Source organism: Parasteatoda tepidariorum, chromosome 11 (assembly GCF_982258835.1).
Source record: "Parasteatoda tepidariorum strain Cologne lab strain chromosome 11, Ptep-v5.0, whole genome shotgun sequence".
NCBI classification, from domain to species: domain Eukaryota; kingdom Metazoa; phylum Arthropoda; class Arachnida; order Araneae; family Theridiidae; genus Parasteatoda; species Parasteatoda tepidariorum.
Window position 1 is genome coordinate 58,403,977 of NC_141765.1, and position 26,927 is coordinate 58,430,903.

General features: G+C 25.7%; 1 protein-coding gene and 1 long non-coding RNA gene across 30 annotated transcripts in view; one reads left to right on the forward strand and one right to left on the reverse strand.

Annotated features, from left to right (window-relative positions):
- Positions 1-26,927, reverse strand: part of LOC107450919 (uncharacterized) — a 653,937-nt gene that overhangs the window by 58,839 nt on the left and 568,171 nt on the right. For all 28 annotated transcript variants that reach the window (XM_087155134.1, XM_087155141.1, XM_087155138.1 and 25 more), the window contains 2 exons: positions 25,871-25,972; positions 1,576-1,713 (listed from right to left, as the gene is read on the reverse strand). In XM_087155134.1, coding sequence (XP_087011260.1) covers positions 1,576-1,713; positions 25,871-25,972 — 240 coding nt within the window. The remainder of the gene's footprint in view (positions 1-1,575; positions 1,714-25,870; positions 25,973-26,927) is intronic.
- Positions 5,780-9,911, forward strand: LOC139427016 (uncharacterized). Of its 2 annotated transcripts, XR_015430473.1 has the most exons (4): positions 5,780-5,861; positions 6,992-7,041; positions 7,470-7,550; positions 9,780-9,911. It is a non-coding gene; the product is annotated as an uncharacterized LOC139427016 (long non-coding RNA). The 2 variants fall into 2 exon arrangements; XR_015430472.1 differs by lacking the exon at positions 5,780-5,861 and having other exon boundaries at positions 6,676-7,041.

Consider the following 26,927-nt stretch of genomic DNA (forward strand, 5'->3'; position numbering starts at 1 on the left):
AATTAAATCCTAACACTAGAATACTATATTACATTACAAGTCAAAGTTAAAGCAAAACCAATAAGGAAGGGGGCTGCCATTTCCTTATTTAAGCATGGGAGAAGATTTTTTTTATTTGCATATTTTTACTGACAAGGCAGGCTGAGTACAAAATCACCAGATTTCTATACGTAATATTTAAAAGGCCCCGAATATCAAAAACGTACAATTAAAATAGATGATTCAGAACACTTAATATGGTGTTGAAAAACTTCTATGGGTAATAAATACTTCACTTTTCAAATTACAATGACATACTGAAGTTTCTGGCTAGTATATATTTTTAACTTCTTTCAATTTTTAACTTCTTTCAATTGTTGACTGTTTTATATCATATAACTTAAAAAAGATGCATACATATTTCAAAAGATGCATATAACTGTGATGTTTTTAAAGACAAATAATCTTTATTTTATTTTTTAACTCTACTGGTCGAAGATTTTTACATGACGCTGTATTCGTTAGGAAGATTTTTAAAATAAAGAGTTCACATTCAATTTTGGGTTATAAATTGTGCCATATATAAACATAATACATGCGTATAATTTTTAATATTATTGCATATTTAAATAAACTAAAAGAATAAATATTTATAAATAAAATGAATTTAAAAATAGAATTTTCTTTTTAATAACAAGTTAAAATGTGTGCTTACATGCGTTTAAATAGGTCAGTTATATTTTAAAATTAGTCTATAACATTTATTTATTAAACTCTGTAAATAAAAAAATTTAAAAATAATTTAAATCAAAAAAATCTTAATTTGATTCCATAAGCTCTTCTTAAGTACTATAAAAATGTTTATAACAAAATCTATACTAGGTTGAAGCATATTTAGGTAACTCTTTTGCTTCTTCTTTTTCTTTTTAATAACTATCTATAAATAGAATATTTGGAAAGCTGTCTGAGTCTTCAAACAAAACAAATGATTTGAAAACTTTTAACGGAAAATTGTCTTATCTATAATATTTAATATGTTTTGTTTTTTCAAAACATAATGCAAAAAAGAAAAAAAAATTATACGATACGTCATAACATATTTTCTGAATATTTTTTTCAAACAAGATTTACTGTATCCCGAGACAATAAATTTGCAAATTTCTAACAAATAAACATTTTTTGCTAGAAATTTCCATTAGAAATTCAATTTAAGTAAAGTCAACGTAACTCATAATAAATATCATAATTATTGAAACGATTTTTACTAGAGAATATAAAGTTCAATAAATAAAAAAAAGAAAAACAAAAAAACAATCAACAACAAAGCTATATCGCATTTTAACAGCGAGTTAGAAGCATCAAGCTTCATCAAATTAAATAAAAATGTTCATAAATTATGTGATGCTACTTTTTACGTCGAAAGAATATTTTAAAATCATTTGTACTAAAACGAAGACGTAAGTTAAAGCTTACTTGTTCTCAAAATTTTAAACTGCCTTTGTTTAAAAAAATATTATGTCCAAATATTTATTATGTTTTAATTTATAAAAAATTATTATTATATTCTGTTAAAAATAGAAAAATTTGTTTACTTACTCGGGTTGCTAACCCATTCTTGGAGGGCTTTTTGTAGCCTCCGAACATGTAATGGCTTACTGGCCATTCCTACCAAAGCCATTATTTCAAGAAATTCTTCCTCACCAGCTTCACAAAGTTGCTGAACATCATCTCCTCCTGGAAAATAAAACAGAGGCAAAATCAATATTAAATTTAATCGATTCTTTAATCTTTTAAATGGTTGAAAAAAAAGATCGAATAATTGGAATTGTACAAAATAATTCAATTGTAGCCCCCTAAGTTATATTTTTACATGTGAAATACATATTCATCCACCTTACATATAGATGTGTAAGTTTTAAATCATAATATTTTACAATTATAAGATAGTAAATAAACAACTATTTTTTATGCTTATTTTTGTAGGTTTCTGCTGTTATGGGAAGGGGGAACTTTATTTAAATTGTTTTATTAATTTCTGTTAAGTCTTAAAATGGAAAAAAAAATGAAATTGAATTGAATTTTTACTTGTTTTTAAAAGATTTTTAATGTTTTTTTTTAGTGTGAATAATTTTCTTCATCATCCAACAAATTGTATCAAAAATAAAAATATAAATATTTTACAGTAAAACAACTGTATAAAAAAAATTAGTGCTCGGATTGATTTTAATAGTAGCGAATTGTAGAAATCGCTACTATTAAAATTGCAAAATTTACAATTAGTATGAACGGCTTTAGAATTACAACAATACATTATTTACAAAAAAAAAAAAAAAAAACCAAATAATATAAACATTACATGCATAAAAATAATTTTCAATAAAACTTAACCAAAATGTCCATTGTTAATATGGACACTTTTATTTTGGTATAAAGAAAATATATTTTGCATAAAGAGCTTTATGCATTTAACCAATTTTCAGGAAGAAAAAAATAATTGCACAAATTTTACTATTTACTCAGTTCAATTAACTATCATTACATTGATTTGGCTATTTTAAAACATAAATACTGATGAAAAATTAGAAAAAAATATCATTGTATATATTTTTCATTTAAGAAACAAAAATACATACAACAATTGTTTGATAAAAAAAGTAACAAAAAGAAATATATATTCGAATCACGATGACACAAGTCATGCTTTTGCTGTACAGAATAATTTTGATAAAAACGATGTGGAAAAAAAAAACATAAATAACATGAAAAAATAAATAATAATGATAATTAGATAAATAAACACACGTGTTTTAACCTGTTCCATAAAGAAGGGGGACTAACTAGTATCGAATTTTTCGATGAGGAAATATGTGAATAGCAATTAAATGGCTGAAAAATTCATAGAATTGTGTGAGAAGTGTAAGAAAATCTACAAAATATATTTGATAATATAGAGGAAAAAGATTTAACGAAAAGCAAATCTTCTTCAAAGGGTAGAATCTATAGAAATACATGTCTTAAAAATATATATAATAAATAAATTAACATAAGCGAAGCATATTAATTTTTAATACCTCTATTAATTAAAAATACCAAAGGAACTAAAGCGGTAAGATATTATTTGATTGAAAACTTCTTTCTCTTCAAAAATATATAAATTGGAAATAACAGTCGACATGTTTCAAGTGCTCAAAAATAGACGCCCATTTTCAAGACTTGTCAGACGTAAATGAGAAGAAACAAAAGTGAATAGAAATATATTTTGTTGGCAACATTCGTTTTATATTTCAAATCACTTTTGTTTTTCTTATTAACAATTCTTGAAAACGGGCGCCGATTTTTAAGTGCTTGAAACATATCGACTGTTATTTCCAATTCATATATTTTTGAAGCAAATGAAGTTTTAAACCAAAAAATACTATCCCCATTATTTCTAAACTGAATTATTCAATAGTAATTATACCGTATGTTCTTAAATCTGAATAAATTAGATTTTAGTATTAGCATCAATATATTTACGCTAGAAAAAAAATTCAGATAATTCGTATACACCAAAATGAATTAGTTTTAAAAAATAATAATAAGTTAAAAGGATTTTAGATATTATTTAACATTATAAAATAACCATTATTGACAGTGTTTCACAGCACAGAATAAGTCTTTCCAAGAACAATCAATGAAAATTCCAAGGAAGCAAGAAAGTACAAATTCTTATTTATTTCCTCTTCATAACTAAACATAATTTATAAAATTAAAAAAAAGGTGAAATTTAATAATTGAGATCATTATAAAAAAAATTTCTAGGCCCTTTTATTTAAATAATATCCAATAAAACGTTTATTTAAACTCGCGTAATATTATATCTTTCTCTGCATTAACTTAATCATACAATAAAAAATGATGAGTCAGCTTTTTTTTTTCTTCTTAATAACATTTTAACAACTAATTCGTAGTAAAATCTAAAGACCTATTAAAACAGGAGCGTTTAAAATATTATATTACACAAAATAAAAGGCGAGTATTTAATTCAAGTAAACGAATCCTTAAATCAATAAAACTATTTCAAAATCCTCTATTTGCAATGAATGAATAGCTTCATTTAGAAAATAAAAGGCAATATTTTAATTGGTATCATATATCATTGATGCTGATTGCTTTTACCCACATTAATTTTATAAGTGATTCATTAATTAAATTTTTAGCAAACTCCTTTTATAAAAAAATTATCTTTAGATTTACTTAAAATGTGTCGTAATTATTGTTTAAAGAAATGTTTTTACTTTGCAATAATAGTCTTTAATATAAATTATTTAAATTTTTTATGGTTATGAATATTTATAGATTGTACTGAAAACAAAAGTCATTTGAAGATTGAAACTAAATTCCTTTCAATTGTTAAGATTTTGTAATATCAGAATAAAATATTCGAAGTATTTTTCAAATAAGATAGTAGGAATAAAAATTAGATTTCGTAGTATAGCACCTGATATAAAATTTTAAACGAAATAAGTAAATTGTAAAGTAAATATTTTGGACCATGCATTAAGTTTCAGTAGATAAATTAAGATTTTTCGAAAATCTAAATATATAAAAAAATAGCAAAACAAAGACAGTTACTTACAATAAATAAAACTTTAAAAAAGCTAATATTTTATGTAAAAAAATACATTACTTATACGACACATTTCTTATAACTGTTGAAACTATATAAATTTAAGAAAAAAACTTTAATAAATTTAAGAAAAAAAACTTTAATAAATTTAAGAAAAAAAACTTTAATAAATTTAAGAAAAAAACTTTAATAAATTTAAGAAAAAAACTTTAATAAATTTAAGAAAAAAACTTTAATGTATAAAAAAGATTACAATAGAAAGGATATTCGATAATTAAAGCAAACAATGACATATTTCATTTTCATATTCGGAAATTTATTCATCAGGATGTCTCACAGGGAAAAAAATGCATTAAATATTATAATAGATAGAATATTTGATAATGAAGCAATGAGCGATGTATTTTATTTCAAAATTGGGATAATATTAGTTTTGTTTTTGGTTTGAGAAGGAAAATTCAGTCATCATTACAAAATGTCCTTCACTGAAAAGAAAAAAAAGCAAATAAAAATGTTTCCTTTTAGGTTTGTTACAGAAAATGAAAAGTATTTTAAATATAAAGGTTATAATATTCAGATTTAAAGTTTCATGATATTACTAATTAGAAATAAAAAAGATGAAATTGCTACATACTATGATATTTATGTCACTTTTTTTTTCTGAAGAATTTAGTATGCTTTCCTCCATACTGTTTAAACGCACTTTCATAAGACTGTTTTCTTTAATAGTATAGGACGGACATAATCAATTTTAAAATATTATTTTTGAATAAAATATGATAAACTATTAGCAAACAGTTTTAAAATTTATATTAATCTGAAACCCTTTCTCATAGTTAGGGTACACTGTTAGAAATTTCTCGGAAAAGATGGTTAAATAACAATTTATTTCATTGTTATTTCACCATATTCAAACAAAACAGTCAAATCACCATAAATAATATGGTAATCAAACTGTTAACTGTGAAAAAAATCGTCGATTGATCATTTTAACCAAATACGTTAAAACAACTGTAAATTTATTCGCGCCATCTAGGTCTTTCGCCATAGAGAAGCGTTAGAAGCTCAAAGCTCATGCGATAATGGAAATATAAATATTATTCCAAATCGCGTGAGCTTTGATGGAATGCATGGGATCTCCATCACCATTGAGCAAAAATGTAAGTATTTCATCATCAATTATTTCATGTTATTATATATTGTATTTAAGTTTGAATCCCTCGTAAAAATGTAATTTTGAGTACATGTGTTCTTATGCAGTGTCAAGTGATAAGTAAGCGCCATTGCACTTCAATATTCTACTAGCAACGAACTTTGATTTTCGAATGAAAACACAATTCTTAATTAAATATATTATTACTATTAAAGTTTATTCATTGCATAAGAAATATTATTCGTGAAAGTCTAATACAGTGTTTCCCAACCTTTTTTGTACCATGCCCCACCTAAGCCTTTCTAAAATTCTATGTAACATATACATGATTTTTATTTAATATAAGAAAATCGAATTGTTCATTTAAGAAACTTAGGAAATTGTTAGCGAAACAAAATAAGTAAATTTTCAGAACATATAATAAAAAATTCAAATTCGAAATAATTTTAATAAAGATTTTTCTATAATTATTTAATATTTTAATTTAGTGAGATTCTTGCCCTTGATGCTTGCTGCACATAAGATTTTATCTTAGGTTCCAATTTGGTTAGCTTCAGTCTCAAGTCTCCCCATTGTGTACGATTTCTTTTTTTTACCAATGAAATCATTTACAGCACTAAATCCACATTCAGCTAAATATGAAGATGGAATCGGTAACAATAGTTTTCTTGCACATTTGATTGAATTTGGGTATTAGTTTTTTGTTTCCTACGTATTGAAAAAAGAGTCAAATTAAAAAAAATTTCTAGTTTTTATTTGTTTTTGTAAAGTGTAGTAGTGTATTTAGTAATTTTACAAAATTAATTCCTTTTTAAAATTCTCATATTCATGATTTAGTCTTTATTTTCTAGCTTTTATCCCATTAATTGCTGTCACAACATATCTAGTGTGTTCATTTTTATTACTTAAATTCACTTTAAGTTAATGAGGCAAGGTGCTAATGTTTTTACAGTTTGCAAAAGTGAAATGTAGGCTAAATTGAAAATGTGATGAATAATAATTTAAAAGCAAAATTTATAATGTATCATTGCATATTATCTGTATATGTAATTATGTAAGTTACTCATCTAGAGTGTACTATCTCCACATGTCAACTCATAGACATGAGTTCTGTGTTAAGTTTAAGTGTAACTCGTTAGTTGCAAATAAATTAATTTGCTGTTTTACTATTAATAAGTTTATTTAAATATAAATGTATTTTAAACTTATTATGTATGTACTTAGTGTAGGTACATCTAATTTTCTTTCAGGTCTTCAAACCACTTGATCTGCAATCGTTACCAAAGCATCCATGTCTTAGGTAATTGTGTGATACACAAACATAGAGTTTCAATTTGCCAGTGACTAAAAATGTCAAGATATTTTTAGTTTAATTTTAGCTATTGTTTAAAAAGAGAAAAATGATTAAAAGAATTAAAATAATTCATCTGGGATATTTCTCTCCCTATTTAAACTTGCATATTGAATTTTATGAGAATAAATGTTGTAAGATATTTTTATTAATAATTGAGAAAATTAATTAGAATTTTATAAAATTTCTCACTGTTGGGAGATGTATCTCCACACGTTTGAAATAATCTATATCTAATATTTGTTGTCTTAGCATTTGAATGTTTTCAGAAATGTTTAAATTTAAAATTTTGTGAAAATTATAAATTAATTTATAAGATAATGTATTTTTTTATTCTCATATCACTCATTATTATTATTATTTTTTTTTAATTTTAGGGACATCAATGTTGAGGTGTGAGGAACTATGGATGGCATAGCCGTAAACACCAAATTTTTTGCATCTATTACATATTAGAGGTACTGAAAATTTTATTGATTTTTCTTGTATTTTTCTTCTTCTCCCCCTCCCCTAAGCTCTAAAGTTCTTGAGCAAAAAAAAAACTTTTAGCAAATCGTTAGAATGCCACAAGACCTATAAACATGACTTTTTATACCATTCTTCCAACTGTTGCACAAAAATTTACCTGATGTGTGTTTCAATATATTATTCATTAAAACCAATTATATTTTAAATAAACCTATGATTGGAACAATATCTTATCAGAATTGCTGTTTATGATTAAAATTTAATTATTAATTCAAACAGTTCTAACTAATTACAAATGAATCTCAATTCAGTTAAGGGATGATCCATCAGTTATTTTGTGCTTTTTATCATAATGTAAACAACTTAAATTAACTGGGGTCTATTTAGAAGAAATTTGGGTCCGTTAACGGACCCTTCACGAAATATCTTTTCATAAAAAGGGACCCTTCACAAAATATCTTTTCATAACAACAGACCCTTCACAAAATATTTTAACTTAAAAACGGACCCTTCACAAAATAATTTATCTTTTAATCGGACCCTTCACAAATTTGTTTATCTTCATTATTGTTTTGCTAATCGAATAAGACCTTCCCGGGGGGGGGGAGACAGATGTAAACAAACTAAGTTTTGTCTACGGCAGACGCTTCTTCCTTTATTCGTCCGAAATAAATATTCTGCATTCAGCAGTAAAAGCTGAATACGAAATATTTGTATGTTGCTCCTCTCATTTAGTTGCAGCAATTGCTGTTTATTTTTGAAAATTTAATTTTTTTAATTTATTATAATTTTACAGTGTTAAGCATAATCTTGTATGTCTTTACAATTTAAAAACTCCTTGAAAAAGTTTTTTTGCAATAACGGACCCTATTTGCACAAATTCACAAAAGCAGACCCTGGTTGAAAGAATGTGACTTAACGTTTATTTTATATTCACAAATTACGAGTAATTTTTTCACAATTTTACAAAAAAGGACCTTTCACAAAATGTCTGGGCAGACCCCTGATTAAAGATTAGAAGCTCTGATTTAACTCACGATTTTTTTTTTTTTTTACTGAAATCAAATCACTAATAAATCAAATATTACGATAAATAAGTTTAATTATGAGAAATTTTAAATATTTTGTTATACAAATTAACAGTAGATTCTGCTTGGATGTGCCTTCGCCTTTTTTTATTTTTTATTATTATGCTCTACTCTTAATAGATTAAATTAATTTAAAAATTTTTGCAGATTAAGTCTGTTAAACAAATGTATGTGACTTTCCAATATTCTATAATTGTTTGCTTTCTCATGTGAAAATGTCATATCTAAAATGTTAGAAATAACTGAAAGTTACAATTCCTATGTTAGTAAAATATTTTAAACAAAATGAGGCTGTCACTAAAACAGTAGTGTTGTATTATGTTTTAAGAGCTTAAAAAGCTGCTGAATATATGCTATGTATCAATTTTATTCATTGAGTGTTCATACTGATTGAGAATAGATTCTTTTTGCTACAGATAACACATATTTACACATTTTTTTAATCTAGTTCCGAGGTAATAAAATAAATTTGTTCATTTACTTTTGCATCAAGTTGCATTTGGCTTGGTCAACCTTTCTGTGCTGAGTTTATTAACAACTAACTGGTTTCTCTAATAATTAACAGTCTATAACTAATAATAAACTTGTCAATTTGTATAAATGTTTATGGTAATTTCTAATTTGCCTTTCAGTTGCTTTTGTTGATAGCCATTTTTTTAGCTTTTTGCTTTTATTTTCTTACATATGTGTATGTTGAGCGTTTCTAAATAAAAGGATTCTCCATAAAAACTTGGTATTAAAATAGTATTGAAAATATTTTTGCTTTTATTTTCTTACATATGTGTATGTTGAGCGTTTCTAAATAAAAGAATTCTCCATAAAAACTTGGTATTAAAATAGTATTGAAAATATTTTTGACTTCGTGGAGTTTTTTTTTTTTTTTTTTTCTTCATTTTCCACAATATGAGATTTGAGATATGGTGTGGCAAGGTTTTCTATTTTGGCTAAATTTGTTTCTTAAAAATCAGTATTTGGAATATTGATATCACTAATGTTTGTCTTTCAAAATTTTCAATAGAAAAAGTCAGTTTTCTATTATATTGAATTTTATCAGAATTATAGTTGTTTCTGAAGCATAAGAAAATTGATGTACGTGAAATTATTTTTTACTAATTTTAACATATTTTTCAGGTGCTTTGTTAGAATAAATCCAGTGTCTGGCTCCAAAGTAGAAAGGGAAAAGATTGTTTATCAGAAATTCACTCAAGATTTTAAGCTTTCTATCTATGACAGTTGGGTGAAAGATTGTCGACATTAATAAATTCATCAATTTTTTATTCTTTCCTTCATTCACAGGGTGCGTAACATTTTAAAAAAGTGTTTAAAGGTGTTTATTTTTCATGAAATGATCTGTAGAAATTAATAAAGTCATTTTTGTTATTTGTAATTGTTTTCTTTTCATTATCTGCAATTTATCAACATGTTTATGAAGTTTTAATAAAAAACTTTATTTTACTTAAAAAGTTGAAACAGTTGATGTTAGAATTACCTAGTTTAGTTTTGAGAATAACTTAACTTTCAAAAATTGTGGTATAAATTGTTCTAATTATCATTTATATTCTGTTTTCGAATACGTTAAATGATATATCTTGAAGTTCAGTATCTAACCTGTTGAAAATTTCATTCTTATTGGCCTTATGCCAAACAAGCAATAAGGACCCTGTTGTTGTATAGTTCCTATTCAGGTAGACAAGCAATGTTAAGAAAATAGTCACCCGACAGGCCTTAGGTTACCATTAAATTTATTAAGTTCCTCCGCCAGTGTAATTTTATAGCTGCGAACTATTTTCATATTTCTTAGAAAAATTTAAACTATTTCAGCACCTAATCTGTTTTCTGAAATCTTGGTCACTAATATTATAGAGTTAACAATTTACTAAACAGTTTTAATAAGCTATTTGCATCTTCTGATCGTAATTCAATGTTTTAGTCTCATAAATTTATAAATGGCTTAATGTTAATTTTTTTTACCTGTGTTAGTTCCAATTAGAAAATAAATCGTAAAGATTCCATACATATTCAGTGACATTCCATATGAAACAATTATTCTATTTTATTGTTATAAATGATAGTTATCTCTTTAGCCCGAGATGTTGTAAATAGTTTCTAAACCATAGACTTTTATATTTACTGTTATTAAACTATACAGTTATAAACAAATTAAATTCTTTAGACCTGGTTAATTAACCGTATTGGGTGTATACAGTAGTACAACCGTTTATTTTTGTTAACATTGTTTTTTAACCGTGTTTGTTGTAAACAGTATTAAATCCGTAAAGGTAAATAACTTTTCTCAACCGTAAACTTTACGGTTAATCGGATGGACAGACTGCTGCCGTTCCTTTTACCGTAATTTTGGAAAGAAATTTTTAACAGTGTAGTAAGTTTGTTGCGGCGTGAGTTTTCAGAAATGCTACGATTTGAGCAAAAACTTTTTAAGCAAATTGACAAGAAAAAAGTACAGATACAATCCAAATAATTCAAATAAGGTGACTTTCTATTACATTCACTTACATTTATGTAAGTATATATCTTAAGCTTTAAAATCGAAAATGTATAACTGATAAAACATTTAGGAGAATTGGTCAAAAGCAAATTGACAAGAAAAAAGTACAGATAAAATCCAAATAATTCAAATAAGGTGACTTTCTATAGTTTGGATGATAAACAATGCAAATCAGTTTAGACACATTTCTTAAAGGAAATATGATTGTAAACTTAGAAATACTTAAATCGTAATAAAAATGAATAGCCTTGAGAAGTGCAGCTTACGCACACAATTTTAAGTAAAAACTTAATTTCAATCTTTTACATCAGTGGATCAGTGGATAATACAAAAATCGCTTCACGAAAATTTGTTTTAATGTCATTACATAAACTTTTACTACGTTATTAAACAGTTTTTAAATGAGTTGAGTTTTTAAATTCAATTGTAGAACAATGTTATATTAACACTTAATAAGCAAGAACCTAGAACAATTAAAAGAGTTTTTTTTAAATGCTCATAGAATAAGTATTCAATTAAAAATTTATCAATTAACTATTTAAAAAAAATTCTTTTTTTTGCCTTGAAAAATACTTCCTAAAGCATTTAAGCCGACAGCTTATTGTGGGCCAGGGTAAGGGCATGGAGGTTAAGGCTCCACAATTTTGTGACCAACGGCATGACTGTGGCACTGTGGTCAGCACAGCGCACAGGCCACTTTTACTTCCCATATAAGTTGATACCCATCGATCTGAAGCTGGGTGAGCTTCATGCCAGTTCACAATGACAGTTCAGTGCCTTAGCCCTTGAGCCATCCCAGCTCTTTCTTAACACTTTGATATTTTTTACTAATATTATATATAAATACTTAACAGTTTTCAAATGAGTTCGTTCCTTAAGTTTAATACTAAAGTAATGTTATATTAAGACTTAATAAGCTAAAGCTTTGAGCAATCAAAAAATGTTTCTCTTTTTACTGTAAGAACAAAATGTGTTTTTTAAATTAAAATTGATAAACTCTTAATTTTAGGATTCTATTTTTGTTTTGCCTACAAAAGCATTAAAATAAGAATACTTTTGTACAAGCGGATATTAAAACGGATATTATGAAAATAATAATAGTAAAAAAAAAAAAAAAACAATATATGTATACAAATTAAAAAAAAAACATATCTTCACGTTTTAAAAAAATGTTAAATGTAAATTAGAAAAAAAAAAAATCTATAAAATGTCGTTTCCCATAAGGGTTTTATTCTTTTTACAGAAACCGGCAAAGATGTAGGTTATTAAAAACTGGTTCTACAGAATGGGGTCAGTCTTTGAAAAGAAAGAAGATAAATAAAAATTCTAAAAAGAAAGGTTGATAGGGGTCGCGACAGGAAAGCTTAAACCAATGAAACAAATTACATGCTTTCTCAAACACCGTACAATTTCAGCACCACAAACATCAAAAGAGAGCACTAATCCCGTATTTTCTTTACACACCCCTTTTTGTTCGATTTCATTTTCTTTAAGATAATCTAGATTCTCGAGTGAAATTATCCTCACAAAAAGAACAAAACGATTTTTTTTCCCAGCGCCAAAATATAGAATTTCGAAATTCGATTTCGCGTGATCTCGACTATTTTCTATTCTCAACAAAGAGAAATAATTCAAAAAGGCGTGGGCGGTGATTGATTACAAGTGTGAGAAATATTTTCTTTCTAGGTCTTTTAGAATTTTTCATTTTTTAATCATAATTACAATTTCTAAATTATTTGGTCGGTGAATCGATTGGGGAGTGTATTTTAGAAATGTGTATTACAAAAGACTGAAAAAAAAAATGGAATTAAATAAAAGAGATTTCAAGGCATCACTTACAATGGATATATTTTATTTTAGATATATAATTAAAGTTGCTTAATAACGAAGGAAAAAAAGTAAATCTTGTGATGACGCATGGCGTTAACATTTATTAGAAAAGTTGTAAACTGTTGAAAAGTAATCTATCAACAATTTATATGTTTCAATGACAAATGATAAATAAAAATAATACTAAATAAAAAACAATAATAATAAAACCGGTTATAAAATTAATTCCTACCTACCTCGAACATGGGAAAATAAATTTACATCTACAATTTATCGCTTTTTTTATTGCAGATACTTTGAAAACCTAGAATGCATCTGCACAAAAATAATTAACTTTCTCAGTTTGGCATTTATACTTGAACAATTCGTAACACGGCGAAAAAATTCTGGTACTGTATAGTAATGAAATTTGTGGTAAAAAAAACCCATAGTTCTGGTAATAAAAACTAAAATATACGGTATTTAAAACTTTATTTTGATATTTTTACGTTCCTATGGTAACGGCTTACCGGAAATTATGGTTTTCAAAATTATAGTTCTTATTACTACACATTTAGCAAAAAAATACAAAATTAAAAAGTAAATTTAATCAATTAAATAGTATTTATGACATGCTCTAAGGTATCATGATAAAATTACCAAATTTTATCACAAATTATAAAACCATAACTTATTGTTAATTTTACTAAAATTATTTCCAAAGCGCTTCAGTAAAAATTACCGAACTTTCTGGTGTTCCCATGGAACCAGAAACACAGAAATTTTACTATATTTGGTAGTACTTTTTTTAATTATCAGTGTACATATTATTAATCCTATCTTGTTTTGATGATTTATTTTGTGATTTGATGATGTAGTAAATTCTAAAATTGGAAGCAAATATTAATTTCTCTAAAATTTGTTTATGCATAGATTTTGAGGATAGTCTTTCTTATACAACTGAACGAAATCTCTTTAAAAAAAAAAACTTACGTTTTAAGATATAAATTTAAGAAAAAAAGTTTGATTTGAAATTTATGTGATGCAGGAGTTGGATCTTAATTTATCTATAATTAATTCGCTATTCATACACAATCAATTCTATATACATACATGATTAATTCAACATTTTAAATACATACGTTGTTCATATATATTTCTATATTCATTATGTAAATCATTATTCCTATATTATAACTTCGGTATTCATAAATAATTACCTAGGTATTCATTAATTAGTACACTTAATAATCTAATCAGAATTCAGTCTAAAATGCGAAAACGTAATAGGAAACATTATATTCAGCGAATTCCAAATTTAAATTAAATTAAAATGGTGATTTTTGGCAAAAAAACAAGATTCCTTAATACAGTGAATTTTTATTTATTTATTTATTTTTTTAAATGGGATGCGTTCTTATGACACTGTACTTAACATTCGGCCAATGTCAGTCCCAAAGGATAGATTTGAGCCTCCTTAGAAGCTGTATGCGGTAAGCAAGGAGGGAAAAAATTGAAATAGACTTACGTGACTTGCTAAGCATTTTAAATTTGCTTAGAAAAACTATTAAGCATATTGCTAAAACATTTTTAAACACTGATTTGCTTATGTAATGGCTAAAGGAAGGGAGTATAAAAACACTTTCAGGAAGATCTTTGAGCTTAAAAACCTAATTATCTAACTTCGACTCGTAAAGAACTATTTAAATTAAAATGAAATACCTTTAGAAAAATGCAAGAGGAACATCTAATAGCAAAGTTAATTTCAAATTCTATTAAAAAATTTGTAATTAGTAAAATAATCTTTTCAACAATACACTAAATAATGCGATATAGGCAAAAATAAATGCAGTGATTGAATAGTTGGTCTAATCTAGTTAAGCAAAACTATGATCTTTCAATTTAATCTAACTTTTTTTTATTCAAAAATAAAAAAAAACTAATAAACATTCGAATCGCATAAAAAATGCAAGAATGGAATGAGATACACAGGTAAAAATAATTGCTGTGATGGAATAGTTGGTCTACTCCAGTTAAACAAAATTATAATCTTTTTATTTTTTAAAATCAAATATGGAAAGAAAAAGAAAAATAATAAAATAAACTTTTGAATCGCATGAAAAACTTAAGAACGGAGATATCCGAAGGGGAAAAAAACTATTCTGAAGTAAATTATTTGATTGTCTATAAATCTTATAATAAGAAAAATTCGGAAAATAGTTTCTGAGACCTTGAGGAGATAAGGTTAAAAAAATATGGTTATTCAATTTTCGAATTTTTTAGTTGGAAGTTTCACAAACTTTTTTTAATGCAAAAATAAAAACAAAATAAACTTAGGAAGCGTACAAAAAATTAAATATAGAGACAGCTAAGAAAAAAATTATTAATTGGTAAATAATTCAATTATCTATAATCTCATAAGACATGGAGAATAGTTTCTGAGCTTTTTCCGCATAAGATTGATGAATATGGTTTCTGGAAAAAAGACATGGCTGTTTGAAGATTTGTATGTGCTACATGTTCCAGAACTCTATTTTGTTGCTCTAAATTTTCCAATTTAATAAAATCATTTTAGAACTTTATTTTACACCATTATCTTTTAAGGGAAGGGGAAAAAAAATTCTGGATTTCTGGAAAAGTTTAAGATGGTGTCACCTTAAAAACATAGTTAAATAAAAATTTAAGTGAGAAATGATAGAATAGTTACATATTGTAACGAAAGTAAAAATGTATATTTGAAACCAAGTATTGAAGTTAATTGGTTCGTTCTAATTACAGCAAAGGGCGTTTTTTGATATAAAAAAATCTTTATAGTGGAGCTAATGCATCTGCAGAGAAAAGTTAGTTTTTATAAGGACATGGATAAAAAGAATAAATGAGAAAATTGGTAAACAAAAATATTTCTCAAACTTCGATAACATACTTCACTTTTGACTAAGCGTGAAATTGGATGTTTTTCGATAAAGATAACTAGATTTTAGATTAGAAAATTTATTCATTAATAATACTTTTTTCTCCTCTTCCTTCAAAAGTAATTAGCATATGATGTTGCCTAATTTATATTTCTCACAAGTGTTAAATGTTGCAAAAGGTACCCAAAAAAAGTAAAATATACCTCAAAATTATATGAAAATTGAAGTTCCCTATCTGCAAAATTCTAAGCAAATTCTATAAGCGATTACTAAAAGAAATATAAGAAGATTTTGTAACAAGCAAATAAGGAAAGAATAATAAGTATGATATAAGAATAAGTAAGAAATAAGGAAAGATAAATAAGATTATAATATGTACACATGTGTAGAATATGTTGCCTACATAGAAGAATACGTAGATGAGAAGAATATTACATTATGTACAGATGAAAAGAACATGTAGAGAAATACGTAAATGTTTCTACAAGAATATGTAGTAAAATTTGTTACCCAAAAAGAGAATTGAAATGTATTTTATTTTATTTAAGAGCAGACATTAAAAATTTAAGATTAAAAAATAATTTCTAAAATATGCCATTTACAGAAATGTTTGTTCAAAAACCATGTATTCTTTTTCTCACATTAAAGTACTACTTTTAAATAAAACATGAAAAACCAAAATAGCTTTTAACACATTTCTTAAGCGAAAGATGAATGTATAATTTGCATTAAATACATTAGAAATCAATCAACTTAACATGAGTTTTAATCGAAAAATAATTAATAAAATAATAATTTTTAACTGTCTTTATTACAAATCAGTTTTTTTTGGTTGCATCTATTTTACTGTGATTTTAAAATGCGTTTTTATAAGAAAGCATGTAATATAAGCATTTGTTATTTTAAAGAAATGTTCTTAAGAACAAAGCTTTACATAAGTGCTTTCACTTCAGTTTAACACTAATTTAATGTTTGTTAAATACTATTATTTTAATAAATTAAAATATTCATTCATAAAATTTTTTGTCAATATGTATTGTAAGACAAAAGAAAAAACGAGTAAACGTCTTAAGATTCTTCCCAGCAATTAACAAATGTTAGATGATAAAATTGAGGGAGGAAATGGAATATGAAGAGAGAAAAAAGTGAGACGAAGCATAAATCAAGACGAATTACAGAAGACAATTTTAAGTGTTCTACGAAGACGTTTGTATGAGAGTTTTTCAAAAGATTGTCAAGAAAATAATTAATAAATTGCTTTTAAGTAAATTTTTCATTTTTAAAAGAGCTTACAATAGGTAAGGTACTTAGGCGAAAATTTAAAAAGAAAAAATGCTGTTCATGATTCATAGAGTTTATTACTTTTCATTTTAGCGAAATTGTTAACTAACATAGAGTGAGTGAAATAGATAACAAATTGAAAACAATTATGATTTTGGATAGTATGAACCTTTATTTGGCAATACGAATCTTTATAAGACATGAAATTTTGATGAAATGAATTTAGAAAAAAATTAATAAGTCATATATATTATTAACAACATTTAAAATAAATAAAATTAAACATTGCAGCACCTTTCAGTAAAGTGCAAAAAATTTTTTATTAATGCTGAATAGATACGAAAAAAAAATTAAATTCGTGAATGAATCTTAAAATGAAACGGTAAATCGTTTTAAAGTGAATGAAATTAAGTATTATTTAAGTAGTAAAAACTAGAGTTAAAATAAGAGAGATAATAATAGAGTTAAAACAAATAATAGAGTTAGACAAATAATATGACAAATATTGAAGTTACAAGTACTTCCATAAATGTAAAACAGATATGGATTATCTTCATTAACTGCATTCGTGAATGAATAAAATTTAAAAGAGAAAAGACAAATATTTTACAGCAAATTTTGAATAACCCATAAATAAAATTTTCATAAATGATATTTTGATGAAATTAATTAATTTGTGAATGAATGAAATTTAAACGAATAAAGGTTAACATTTCACAGCAATTTTGAATAACCCATTAATTACATTTTCATAAATCATATTTTCGAATAAGCAATAAATGTCTGTGACTAAAGTTTAAAATAAATAAAACATTACCTGTGAATTATTTCCAAAAATTTTTACTTGCGAATTAAGTAAAAACACATTACTATAGCTGTTTAAAAATACTTCAAAAACAATTAGTTTTAAAAACGTCAAAAACTTTCGGTTGAATTTTCAAACTATTTTCGGTGCATTCTTTTTATTATGACGCTACTGTTAAATTACTCCATAAAATCAAATCTAAAATAAAAATATGCGTTTAAAATTAAAAATTTAATCAATCAATGCTGTAAAAATAAGTCATTCAATGCAACTCAATTCGTTAAAATCTAGTCTCGAGAAATAAAATGCGACTTTTTCAATTTGTATTCACGTATTAAAACCAAATACTTCAATAACATTTTAAAAATAATAAAAAAAAATTCTGCGGAAAGAACAAGTTTTAGAAAAGAGAATAAAGCATGTAATAGATAACTTTTTAGATTTCAAACAAAATCCACTTACTTTTAAGAAACTAGCATATTGCTTTAGGGCAATTCTCATGCATTAACGAAAAGGAAAGGGGAAAAAAAAAGACTCTTTCAAAAACAAACACGAATTAATATGACCTTCTGGTAATCAAAGAAATAATTACATCCGTTAGATGCGAAATATTATCTTTCATACTAGAAAACTCCCTTCGTAATTTCTAAAGCAGAAAATATGAAGTAATAATTTATAAAGTAAAATAAGTTTAAATGAAAAAAAATAATAATAAAAAAAGGATAAGGTATATGAAGAAAAACTAAGCTTGTAAGAAGTTTGAAAGGAAAAAGTGAAAGTTCCCAAACCTTTAAGGGTTCAAAGTTCGATTTTTTCTTCTTTTTTTAACCGATCAGTTCATAGACCTACGTTAAACCCTTTTTTATGCATAGTTTTTTCAACGTCAACTTCCGCAGGCGCACCTTGGGAAAGTGATGAACAGGTCCACCCTTTTTAAGTTGGAGTTCCTCAGCATGGGAACGCAATTTTTGATCAATCTGAAGCAGTGCAATCTTTTTACTAGGGGGTCTTCACCCTTTGTATGGGTGCAAAGGGGTAAGGGCCTTTAACCTCAGAAATATACATCGCAATGTAGATTTTTTTAACACTTCTTTTTCTTTTTACTTTTCTATTTTTAAGAAAAAAGAAACATTACAAGTTTGCACAAAACTTACCTTTCTTTTTCCCTTCTTTTATTATTTTTCTTCTTCTTTCACACGATGTATGTGCATAAACTTTTGAATTCTAATTATTACCCCTATCATTCACCCTATGTTACATATACACTATGCTATATATACATGTTATTCACCCTAACTGTATCAAAGCAAGAATTTTGAAATAAGATAGGTAGATAGATAAGATAAGCTACGCGGTGAAAAAATTCTGGTAAAGTTACCCTAATATGTGGTAATGACAATTCTAGAAAAAATAAAAAACAATACTTCTGGCTAATAAAACAAAATTATACGGTATTTAAACCATTCGTTTGGTAATGTTTTAATTTATATTGTAACGATTAATCGGAAATTCTGGCTTTCAAAATTATATTTCTTCTTATAAATAATTTATTTAATTAAAATACAAATTCTGAAAAGTAAATTTAACCGAATAAATGGTTTTTATGCCACGCTTTAAGGCATCATAATATAATTCCAAAATGTCAACACATTTACTAAATTTTATCACACATTACAAAAACCATATTTTATTGTTAATATTACCAAAATTAGTACTAAAGAACTTCGGAAAAAATTACTGAGCTTTTTGGTGTTCCCATAACACCAAAGACATGGTAAATTTAACCATATAGAGGTAGTTTTGGACATACTTTTTTCCTTAACGAATCATCTCTTTCTTTCAGTTTCTTTCTGTTTTTAAATAAAAATTAAATATTAGCAATTTAATCCTTATATTTCTAACATTATCCTCTCCAATCCTTATAATTTTAATATTATCCCGTCCTATTCTGATATTCCTAATCTTATTCAGTTCAATCTTTATATTTCTCCTCTTATGCAATTCAATCCTCATAATTCAAATATCATCCAGACATTAAATATTTCCAAACTAATATCACTCTTGGTTTTTGTTAAACATTTTGAAGATTCATACTATTTTGGGAGTTTAGGCTAGATCAAAAAAAATTGTATATACGCGGTAAAATAAGAAAAAAAGTTAACAGCTATTTCAAAAATATTACAGTTTAAATAGAAGCATGAACTGTTAAAAACTGTCAATCAGTTATGATACTAAAATGAAATTCCCAAATGGGGAATCTGGTAAAGTAATTTTACTGAACTATCACTTTATTTCCTTGAAAATACAAACAAAAGAGTTGATGATTTGGAAAAGTGAAAAATAGTATTTTTTAAATCGATTGTTTTTCTTCTAATTTATTCATTAGGTTAATATCCTTAAGTTGCTTTCCACACAGGAAAGAATAAGACTTTTGACGAAATGTTACACTAATTATATTATCAACATGCCTAAGTTAAATCTTTCAATCTTACTAAAAAGTTTATTTTTTTGGGCAACAAAATACGAGAAACCGATATTTGAAAATGAAATTTTAATAAGCTTTTGGAGAGACGGGAGATTTAGAGATGAAAATGTTTATTTTTAAGATTTAAAAAATAAAGTTTGTAAAAACTTATTACTTAAATGTTTTTTAAATCTCCTTTTCTGCAGCGGAAAAAAAACCTAGCTTCATTAAATCACTTCAATATATACTATTACTAGAATTCAAGCGTAAAAAGAAACCTCAAGTTGTAATATACATATTTCTGAATATTTTATTGAGAAAAATATTTTTTAAAATTTATTTTAAGCGCTTGCTGAGAAATAATTTTCTCAGTTTGAAATTTACATCATGTGTAAGGATTCATTAATTATAATTTTAAGAATGTGACACTAGCATTTTTTCTCCCTGTTACGAATTATTATATTTTTTATTCATTTATAATAATTATCATTAAAAATTGCCCTAGTTAAAATTATAATAACGATAATTACGAATAAAAAATATAAGTTCATATTTTTGTATTAATGATCACTTATTAGTAATAATCATTGATTTATAATAATAAAAAATTAAATTATTTTTATTTATTCATAATATAAATAAATAGAAGTAATACCAGTTCGTAACAGAAAGAAAAATAAAAGTGCCACCTTCCAAAATTATAATTAATAAACACTAATACATGACATCAATATAAATTTCAAAAGTAAAATACTAGTTTTAAGAAATCGCTTGAAGTAAATAATTAAAATATTTTTCCTCGAAAAATATTTAGAAATATGTTTATTACTTCTTACAGTTTCAGTGCTTGAACATCCAATAATCCTGAGAGGTAATTAATAATTATGAAGCATAATATTTTGCATAATTAAAATACTCAAATAGTAACTCAATCTCTAATTTTAAAAAAATTTCTAAAAGAATAAATTAAATGTTGGATGCGTGTTGAAATAAAATAGCTAATGCCGAAATAATTGCGAATATGAAGGGCTATTGAACGAGAAATATTCTACAAATCCTACTTAATAGAAGCAGCAAATATCTCGTTACGATTTACTGAGATTGAAATAAATAAAAAAAGATCGAAAAGCAACAGGGAATCGAAAAGGGACAACCTGTCGATAAGACGGATATTTCAACTCCAAGTGTCGAAAAGTATGTTGTGGAAAGCTAATTAAATGAATCCTTTTGAGACCTGACCTTTTATCATAAGATACATTGTAAATATCTGTTCGTAAGTCAACTATTTAGGTTAATTGAAGCATTTTTTTTCATCACAAGATATATCTCTTGTTGAGAAAAAGGAAGTCGTATTTCCCTGGATTGCTTTAATCAATCATCATCTACTTCTTTAGATTCACAACTCTTCAAAGAAAAATAAGTGCTTTTAGCTACACTATCATCGCACAAATCAAAATGATTGGATCCGTAAAGAAAAGATAAAAAGAAAAACCGCTAATCAGAAAAAAGAATTTTTTTCTTCTCTGATAACCCTTGTAAAAACTTGTAAAAATGAATTGCTCAATTTGTAGATGCATGATATTTGATATTTTAGGGAAATATTTGGAGAAAAAATATTATCATGCAATCTGAATAGATAAATTTGACAATGAAATTGGATATTTTTGGATTATTTGTTATTATGAAATGTCTTCTTAGATTTGATATCTAAATGCCGAATAGGAAGGGAATAAAATATTAATTATTTTACAACTAATAAAATTTCACAAATCCGTTATATTGCTATAACACCAACAATTAATACTTCTAACAATAAAACAAATAAGGAAATAGTTTTTGATTTATTTAAGGAAAAAAAATGAAACTTTTGCTCTAGTTTTTAATTTATCATATTTTTTAATTATTCCGTGAACACATTTGTGCTATGGTTAATGTAATGAATTGGCTATTATGGTTGATACATAGCTGATTATTATACATAAAATTAAAACAATTATTAATTTAATAAAATGATTCAAATTTTATCACTTTAGCCGGTGCATACTTAAACGAAGTTCATAGAATGAAATCCATATTAATATTTAATAAAATGGCAAACATTTTATAATATCAATCAACCGTTTTGATTAGTATGTATAATAAATAATAAGTTATTATACAAGATAAATTGGTTTACATTAACAGTAATATATGCAATAGTTTTCATTTTCTCATAATAAAAACACGCGTCTGTTTTCAAATTTTAAGTTTTCCATTCACGAAAAAAAAGATAATAATAATAGCTTTTTATAAATTGAAAATATTTCACCTTTTTTTTAAAACCTATTTTGGTGTTTCTTCTTCGCCAGTGTAAAATTTTTAATAATGTTCATTGAAAAATCAATCAAAAAAGATTCATGCAATGAAGGATTAATATATAATTTAAATTTTAAAAAAATAACACAAATTTTATAACTTGTAAATAAAAGCTAACTTACAAAATTAAAAATTGCTTAAAAATATTTACTTAAAAGATTAAACAAAATGATAAACAATGCAGTCTTTATAAATCAAATATAGATATTACTTAAAAATTTTGATGCTCACTTTCAATTTCGTCTTTTTAAATGTTTGCTATAATGAAAATCTTACACTGCTTTTACGATATTATTAACTGAATTATAATATCGATTATATTTAAAATGAAAGCCCATATTTAAACTGCAGTTCAATGCTACTATACTATGATTAAGTCGACTATTTGTGCAACTCGAAATTTAATACTTAAATGGTTCAATGTTTTTACATTGTAAAAAATTCCGGATTAAATACGGTATCTTAGGGTGTATCATCCGTAAAATCTATTTTTACCGTAAAATATTATACCTAAACTTTTACAGTAATATTTAACTTGAGTGATTTAATGATTTTTACTGTAATTATTGCTGTAAAAATTACAGTACACCAGATTTTTTGTTCCGTTACAGGTTTCGGTAAAAATGGATTTTATGATAAAAAGTAACGGCACCCTAAGTGCGGGTACTTTTTATCGTAATTTGAACCGTAATTTTTTACAGTGTAGAAGTTAACTGAATTGGACTTCAATTTTTAATTTTATATTTATGTTAATCTGAACTCAACATAAAATCCTCTCCCCGTGACAATCCTTGCAACTAGTTATAAGAACAAAACGTCTCGCTTTGTTCTTCCATTTGCAAAAGAAAAATTCACGTAAACTATTTTTGGATAGTACATTATAAGACACTTTCCCTAATTCATTACCTCGGCTAACTAAAATAATGAAAAGAACTTGGTATAGAATGAAGAAACAGTAGAAATACTGCCAGAAAAGCACCCACACAAAACTATACGGCTATAGAATTCTCAGTTTTTTTTACGAACCCTAGTTACTTTACACCATAAGTTTTTAGTTGAGGAGCGAATCTCTTAAGTTGCTAAAGATTCTGAAGCAAATACTTTTTTTGGGGGATGGAAACGAAGGAAACAATGCTATTGTTTAAACTGCTCAGACAATTAATATGGTTCCCATCTTCATTACATAGGTAATAGACGCAAAGGACTGTCTCCACCTACCCAAGAAAAATTTTCTAAACGAGAAGAAAATAATGAGGTAATATTCAGAATGAGAATAAACTTAAGAATTTTTAAAAACAAACTAGCCGGTTCGTGCGGTTCAGATTCTCGTCACGTTCCTTTGAAATGGTTCAAAATGTTTATTCACGGCGTCCAAGGAAAGCTTAGATGAATTTCATCATCGATTAAGAAAGAGGAAAATTCAAGTAAAAAAATAAGGAAGTATTAAATAGCCTAGTTAAGAAAGAATTATGTTAAGAGAAGAAGAGAAAAAAAAATAGTTAGTAGTTTACTTTTTACTGGTTAGAATGACAAGTTGTGTCTCGTGGGCGATTGTGGGAAAAAAAAGAGTATTTATTCTCTCTGATCCTGTGGTTATTAAAACCGTCTAGACGGTGAAGCAAATATCATTTTTTAAAGCCCTTCCTGGATCTCAGTGTGTTTTAGAAATATTAATTCTTTTAAAAAATAATAAGGAAAAAACATTTGAGGACAAGGCCTACACTTTACAAGCGTCCAGCTGCTATGTAAAAACTAATTATAATTATTGTTGAGTTCCATGATTTAAGTTATAGTTTCATAAACATCTCTATAGTTTCAGAGTAGCCAACTGCTCCGGACACGCCAAAATAATTTAAAAAACGGTAAATAACTAGAAAGTAAATTTTGCAAATGTTTGACTAATTTTGCTTGCTTTTTAAAAGGCATAGCATGACGTAAGTACTAAAAAGTGGGGAATTATATAAGCCTACGAATTATTTAGAAATAGTGGTGAATAAAAGTCTACTAAATTGAATTTATTAAACCAAGAATCGCAATTGATAAACTACCACTTTAAAATATATATTTGCTGTCCGGAGCAAGTTGGCATGTCTGTAGTTTACCAGTGTAGCTCTAAAAAGACATCAAAGTTACAAAGGAAATAGTTTTTAATATTTAAAGCTAGATGTTTTTTAAAAAATATTGCTGGCGAAGCTATTTTTGGCAGTTTAATCTCAAATCCAATCTTTTTTGAAGCAAATATTGAAAACTGAAAAATAAGCCTAAAAATTTATAATAATCAAAAGCTTGTTAAGAGTTTCACGAAAAATAATATGTAATATTCTTGCAAAAAATTAAATTCTTTAAAACACTTTGTACGTAAGACTCAATGGTACACCCAAAATATTTTTACAGTTGTTACATGGAATGTTTAGTAGAAAGTTAACACAGTTAAATTATTCAAAATTTACTTTTAAGAAGAACTATAATTTAGATTGTTAGGCTCATAAAGAAGTTATGCCAAGTTAATAATAGGATTTAGGGCACTACATCTAAAAGTATAAAGTCATTGTCAAATCAGTATGCCTCTTCTATAAAATTATCATTTTAAAACATGTTTCTTTTTTTTTTTTAAGTTAACAATTTATATATGTTTCATATTCTTTTTAGTTTCTGACTAGTAATTACTTAATGCTTTGCACTGATACAGAAGAAAAATGTAATAAATTTTAATATTTTAATTTTCTAGTTGCTACAAAATCAACATTTAATATTTACTTCGCCTAATTAGCTTTTACATATTTAGCAGAAAAACAAAACAAAGAAAATATTTTTGGAAAAATTATTATCAATGAAACTTAACTTTTTATATATACTTAAAAAAGAAAATACCTCAACAGCTAGACTTAATTAAGATTAAATTTCGAGATATAATCCCAGTTTAGCAGAAATATTAATGTCCACATTTAAAAAGCAACTTTCTCATTTGACTTCAAAAAATTATTAACAAAAAAAAAAGGTTCGTAAAAGTTAGTAAATAACTGAAAGAAGAGTACTAAAAACTAAATCTTGAATCATAAATATTAAAGAATAAAAAAGAGTAAAGATTACCTTGACAGATGAAAGTGTCGTAATAAGCCAGAAGATTAGCCCTCTGTAAGACTCGATATAGTTGTAGCTCCGACTCATTTGTCGGTTGAGACGTCATAGCTACTGCAAAATAAAAGTAAATTTTAGTACCAAGGGGAAAGAAATACGGCAAACATATGTTGTACAGAAGTACCTCATAACAGTCAGCGAATAACATAAAAAGATAGTCGTAAACATTAAAAATAGACACAATTTTAAAGACTTAGCAAAAGGAAGAACGAAGTTAAAAATAAGATGCATCTAATAAAAGTTTCTTTTCCGCTAATTATTATTCATTCTATAAATTATTACATTGATTTTTTTTAGTATAAGATTTTTTAAAGATAAAAATGCGCAGTACCTTTTTAATTGAGTGTAAATATGATGAATAAAAAAAGGTTCAATTATTATATTACACAAATTCTATTAACTTTCTTTTTTGTGAGGAATGCCTGTATAAAGTATTTTGAGTTCCAATTTTAATCAGCGTTAGAGCAACCAAAAGCTAAATTGACAAAAATAACTTTATTATCACTGTGTTTATATTTATGTATATATCTCTCTATATATATTATGCACACACGTATAATTGTTTTATTTTGCGTAAATTTACGACATTAAAAAGCTACTAAACTGTATATACAAGTGAGAAAAATAAATTTATTAACAGTAATAGTTTTATAGGCAGTAGTTTTATTATTTAAAGACATTTTAGTAGTAATAGTGGAGTAAGTAAAGTTCTATAATTATTCATAGTAACACTAGTAGTAGTTTTTATTAGTAGCAGTTTCAGATGTAGAAAAATACTAAATTGTTAGGATAAAAACTCAGATGCTTTAAGTTGAAAAGATAGCATATATATTATTTGGGTAACTTTAAAGCATATTAGAGCTCAACTTTTTCCCCAATAGTCTATAGACTATCTAACCTAAGATATAAATAAGTTAACAAGCCTGAAATAACGTAATAAAAATAATGAAATTAACCAACTATGTTAATTATCTTTTTAAATTGATGGGGCACTTTTTTCTTAAATTTA